Genomic DNA, 5869 nt, shown 5'->3' on the forward strand with positions numbered 1-5869 from the left:
TTTGCTTTTCAAACAAGGCAGCAGGTTTGCTGCTAGGCTGCTGCTGCTGCTGCTGCGCCCTGCTGCAGCAGCACGCGATCCCATCTCCCCGCAGCACAGCAGGCCGGGGCAGCAGCTGCAGCAGTCCGCTGGTCTTCTTCTACATCACTGCTGCAGCAGCAATCTCTCACATCCTGCTGCGTCGTTTGTTATTTGCTGCCCTTTGCTGCTGCTGCTGCTCCTGCTGCTGCGGCACGCCGTGCACCCGCCCGCCTGTTGCAGCAGCTGCAGCAGCAGCTGCAGCAGCAGCAGCAGCACAGCCGCAGCAGCAGCAACATAGCAGCGCCACAGCAGCAAACGCGCTTTCTACACGATGGCTGCAGCAGCAGATCCGACTCCATGTGCGGCGCAGCAGCTGCAGCAGCTGCTGCTGCAGGAGCTTCCTGCTACGTCCGCAGCAGAGCAGCAGCAAGGAAGCTCTTTAGGGGAGTGGGAGGCTGATGGGGCTGCTGTGGGGGGCCCCTCTGAAGCAGCAAAGAGGCTACAGCAAACGAGAGGCACGGCAGCAAGAGCAGCAGCAGCACCGTTTGCTGCTGCTCTCTGCAGTATGCGCAGCTGTGACGGCAGCAGCGCAGCAGCAGACAGCAGCAAAAGCTGCAGCAGCACGAGCCAACCAGTAAGCAGCCCTTCCGCTTCCGACGTAGCAGCAGCAGCAGCAGCAGAGATCGATGAAGACGATTTTCTGTTGCAGCAGCAGCAGCACAGCAGCAGCAGCAGCAGACTGGCTTCGCGGCGGCCTTTGGCTCTCCAAGCGGGGCTTGCATCTCCAGCTGCTGCAGCAGCAGCAGCAGCATCATGCCGACCCTCTCCTTCTGCTGCTTCTGAAGGCAGCTCGGCTTCGCTCTCTCGCAGCACAAGGGCTTCAACAAGACCGAAGAGACAGTTGGCACGCCGTGATGGGGAGCAGCAGCAGCAGCAGCAGCAACAGCAGCAGCAGCTCTGCAGCAGCATGGGAGGCGGTATCAGCAGCAGCAAACAGCAGAAGCGATCGACGCAGCAGCAAGTCAGGAGCCGTCGTTCCTCTTCACTGGATCCTCACGCTCTTGATGCTGCTGCTGCTGCTGCTGCTGCAGTCACCGGAGCCGACCCTGCTGCAGCAGCAGCAGCAGCCTGCAGCAGCAACCTCAATGGAAGCAGCAATGGGGTTGGAAGTTTGTCTTGCATGAAGCAGCAGCAAGAAGAGCTGCTGCTGCGTAGCACCCCTAGAGATCGCAGCAACTCTAGGCCGGATGAGTGGCTGCCGTTGAGAGGAGACAGACAGCAGCAGCAGCAGCAGCAACAGCAGCAGCAGCAACCCTCAGACAACCAACTGAGGCAGCTGGGGGTACACTTCAGCCGCTATGATAACTCATGGGTTGCGCGTCTGCATGTCGGTGAGCCTTTGTTGTTGCTGCTGCTGTTGTTGTTGTTGCTGCTGCTGCTGCTCTTGTTTGACTGATTAAGTTATTTCTCTGCACGCAGTTGGTGCTGCAGTTTCTCTTTGTGTGCATGAGCTGCTGTTGCTGCTCCTTTTGCTGTTGCTGCTGTTGGTTCTCCTACGACTGTTCGTCATCCGTGTGGTGCTGCTGCTGCTGACATTGCTGCTGCTGCTGCTGCTGCTGCTGCTTCTGTTGCTGCTGCTGCAGGCGGGAAGATATTAAAGAAGTACTTCTCGTCGAAGTTGTACGGGTTTGAGAGAGCGAGAGAAAAGGCGCTGCAAGCCAGGAAGGATATGGAATTAGATTTGCTGAGGACTCAGCGGCAGCAGCAAGAAGCAGCAGCAGCAGCAGCAGCAACTGCTGCTGCAGCGGGCAGCAACAGCAGCACCAAAGGATGCGGTGCAGCACCAGGCAGCCAAGCGAATGGAGTCGCAGCAACAACACCCACGGGCCTCCTCGCAGCAACAGCAGCAGCAACAGCAGCACCGCTGCCGCCGCTGCTATCTGCTGCTGCTGTTGATGATGATTTGCTGCGCCCTGAGGAGAATCTAAAGAAAGGAATGTCTCTCTTTCATTCTGCTGCTGCTGCTGCTGCTGTGATGCTGGCGCAGCAGCAAGTCATGCAGCAGCTGCTGCTCCTGCAAATGCACTCCTCAGCAACAGCAGCAGCAACGGCGCAGCAGCAGCAGCAACAGCAGCGCCAGCGACCGGGAGACAGCCTTATAGCTCAAGCAGAAACAGCAGGGTACGCACTGCAGCTGGAGCAGCTGCAGCGGCTGCAGCAGCTGCAGCAGCTGCAGCAGCTGCATCAGCAGCAGTTCGCAACCACCTTCCTTCTTGCTGCTGCAGGGTGTATAGCAGACGGGAGCAGCAGCACTGTCCCCACGCCAAGCAGCAGCAGCACGCCGGGCGGCAACAGCAGCAGCAGTGGCTGCTGCAGCAGCAGCAGCGGCTGCTGCTGCAGCAACACGCCCGGGGGAGAGCCGTGTGGGGCCTCTTCGGTGTGCAAGCTAGAGAGACAGCAGGAGGAGCAAGACCCTCAGCAGCAGCAGCAGCAGCAGTTGCTGCTAGATGGACCCAGCAGAGGCAGAGGGGGGTCGCGCACTGGTTATACATCTCCTAGCGGTATGAGGAAGCGCTGCTGCAGCAGCGTTGGAGGCGAAGGGCCTGCTGCTGCTGCTGCTGCTGCTGCTGCTTTAGGCAGGCAGCAAACTGCAGCAGCAGCAGACAGCCCCCTGCTGCAGCAAACGAGCAGTGAATCACCCTTCACAGCCGTAGCATCCTTGCTGGCTTCTCTTGGGGCCCAGAGCAAGAACAGCAGCAGCAACAGCAGCAGCAACAACGGCAGCAGCAGCAACAACAACAAACGACGAGGAACTGCAGCTGCTGGGCAGCAGCAGGAAGTCTGCCGCACTCGTGAGGTGTCTCTGCAGCAGCAGGCATTAGCTGCTGCTGATCCCTCAAGCCTCTGTTCTCCTTTGGAGCTGCAGCAGCAAGTGCAGCAGCGGCTGCAGCAGCTGCTGCAGCAGCTGCAGGGGAATGAAGATGCCAGCGGCTCGCGCGCAGATGACTCGCGGCAGCAGCAGCTGCAGCAGCAGCAGCAAGATGGTGCATCACCTTCTTTGCTTCCTTGCTTGCAAGAGCTGCTGCAGTCTCTGGGCGCTGTCTCCCCTTCAGGGCAGCCAGACAGTGCTGCAGCAGCAGCTGCAGCAGCTGCAGCAGCAGCAGGCGCTGCTTCTGGAGTACAGCAGCAGCAGCAACAGCAACAACAACAACAGCCTCAAGATGAAGATGCTGCACGTCTTCGTGAGGCGGTGCAGCAGCTGCGCGAAGTGCAGCAGCAGTTCCTGCAGGAGCACCAGGGCCGTCAGCAGCAGCAGCAGCAGCAGCGGCAGCAGCAGCAGCAGCAGCAACAGCAGCAGCAGCAAACCCAGGAAGAAGAAGATTTGCACCAGGACTTGTGCAGTTTATCTTCAGACTCCGCCGCTCTCTTAAACAGCAGAAACAAGAAACACCGCATTCCGGCGTAGCTTAGCCTCCGTACTGCTGCTGCTGCCGCTGCTGCTGCTGCTGCTGCTGCTTGTGGGTTAGCACCATCAGCAACAGCAGCAGCAGCAAGAGCAACAGCAATAACAGACCCCTTGGCCGCAGCAGCAGCAGCAGCAGGAAGAATATCTTTTATTGTTTTGGAGTATTTGTCCCCTTCTTGCTGCTGCGCGATACAAAGCAGCAGCAGCAGCAGCAACAGCAACCGCAGCAGCAACCGTAGGTGCTGCTGCAGCAGCACACAAAAGCTGCTGCAAGTCCTCTTCGTTGGCTTTGGCAAGATTTGAGATGTCGCTTTTGCAGCAGCTGCTGCAGCAGCAGCAGCTGCTGCAGCAGCACCAGCTGTAGCAGCAGCACCAGCTGCTGCAGCAGCAGCTGCAGCAGCAGCAGCTGCAGCAGCAGCAGCAGCACCAGCTGCAGCAGCACCAGCTGCGGCAGCAGCAGCACCAGCTGCTGCTGTAACACTCATTACTACTCATTTGAATACACGGGACAGTTTACAGCTTCAGGCAGCACTGGAGCCGCAGCAGGGGAGCAACAGCAGCAGCAGTAACTCCAGCTGCAGCACTAGCCGCAGCAGCAACAGCAGCAGCTGCTGCTTTGCTGCTGTTGAAAGTTCTCCTGCTGCTCTTAACAGTGGCGAGAAGTGCAGACACTACAGACTGAGGTGCCTTCGTGCTGTTGCTGCTGCTGGCGGTAGAGCAGCAGTAGCGACAGCAGCAGCAACCGCAGCAGCAGCAGCAGCCGCAGCAGCAGCAGCAATTTGTCCCGCCCTTGAACGTTGTTGGCGAGGCCAACATCGACGCCAGCAGCTTGTGAGTAGCTGCTGTGACTGCTGCTTTGACTGCTGCTGCAGTAGCAGCAGCATCTGGTGCCACTGCAGCAGCAGCAGCAGCAGCAGAAGCAGCAGCAGCAGCAGCAAACGCTGTAGAACAGCCCCTGCCGTATTCGCGCATTGGGCTGTACAGACACCTCGCTGCAGCATCCGGCGTACAGCTGGAAGCAGCAGGGGGTCTCGTGCTGCTGCTGAGTGAATTGTGCAGAGGGGTTTTACAAACCGACTGGATGAAAGTGCTCTCTACACAAATTTGCTGCTGCTGCTGTTGCTGTTGCTGTTGCTGTTAGTGAAGACGACCGTACAGCTTGAGTTGCTGCATCTGCTGCTGTTGCTGCCGCAGCTGCTGCTGCAGCACAGGCACCACACAGGCGCCTCAGTGCGTTGCTGCTGAGCACAGTAGCAGTTGTAGCCCCTACTAACGCAGCTACAGCAGCTACATCAGCTACAGCAGCAGCAGCAGCAGCAGCAGCAAAAACAGCAGCAGCTCACCATATGTTAGGGTTCTCCGTGGCTGTAAACTCCTTACAGTTGTGCATACACCTGAACGCTGTACAATACCCGCTGGGGTGTACATACACCTGAACACCGTACATTAATAATTATTTATTATACCCCTGCTAATCATTTTTGCTTTCTTTTTGTTTAATCCGAGCTGCAGTTGCAAGCAGAAACAGATATCTACGCTGTACGTACACCTAAACACTGTACACCTCTACATACACCTGAATATCCTATAGCTGAACATATACACCTGAACACCGTACAGCTGTATATACACCTGAATATCCTAAAGCTGTACATACACCCCGCTGTACACTTACACGTATTCGTACACCTGAACACTGTACGGTGTACATACACCTGAACTCTATAAACCTGCGCATACACCTCAACACCGTACGGTGTATATACACCCCAACATGTTGTAGGGTGCCTATACACCTGAACAATGCACCTAAGCAATGCATACACCTGAACATATTGTACGGTGTACATACACCTGAATCTATTGTACGGTGTATATACAGCTACATTTATATTTTATTATACGGGGGTTTATTCGAGTTGCTGCAGTTTGATTATCCCTCTAGTGCTCCACCAAGCATTATTGTTTGGCTGCTTGTTAGTGGTGCCTCTTCTAATAAATAAAAATTATTTATTCTCTCGCTGCTGCTTCTCGCTGCTGCGGTGTACAGGCAGCTCCCCTTAACCTTCACCAAACATATCATTCAAAAGTTCCCCTCGCTAGCTAGCTAGCTAGCTAGCTAATTAAAAATGAAAAGTAGAAGTAGGAAATATGGATGCTTAGACTCGGAATCGAGCTAGCTATACTAGATCGATAGCTAGCTAGCTAGCTATACTAGATAGCTAGCTAGCTAGCTAGCTAGCTAGCTACGACGCCGCCCAGCGCAAGAAGCAGCTCCAGCTAGCTAGCTGACTCTGGGTAGCAACTGCTCTTCCGCCGCAGCTAGCTGGAAGCGTCTGGCTAGCTGCAGTCAGCCAGCTAGCTAGTTAGCTAGCTAGCTAG

The 5869-nt window shown here is 56.3% G+C and overlaps 1 protein-coding gene across 1 annotated transcript; it reads left to right on the plus strand.

Moving 5' to 3' along the window:
• Positions 1-352: 352 nt before the first annotated feature.
• Positions 353-3487, plus strand: EAH_00042840 (hypothetical protein, conserved; the record flags this gene model as incomplete). Its single annotated transcript, XM_013395029.1, has 2 exons — positions 353-1412; positions 1665-3487. The coding sequence occupies 2 exons, from the start codon at positions 353-355 to the stop codon at positions 3485-3487; spliced, it is 2883 nt and encodes a 960-aa protein (XP_013250483.1).
• Between the last annotated feature and the right edge of the window lie 2382 nt (positions 3488-5869).

The sequence above is a fragment of the Eimeria acervulina genome, genomic scaffold (genome assembly GCF_000499425.1).
Source record: "Eimeria acervulina Houghton genomic scaffold, Eah_scaff561, whole genome shotgun sequence".
Classification (NCBI taxonomy): Eukaryota; Apicomplexa; class Conoidasida; order Eucoccidiorida; family Eimeriidae; genus Eimeria; species Eimeria acervulina.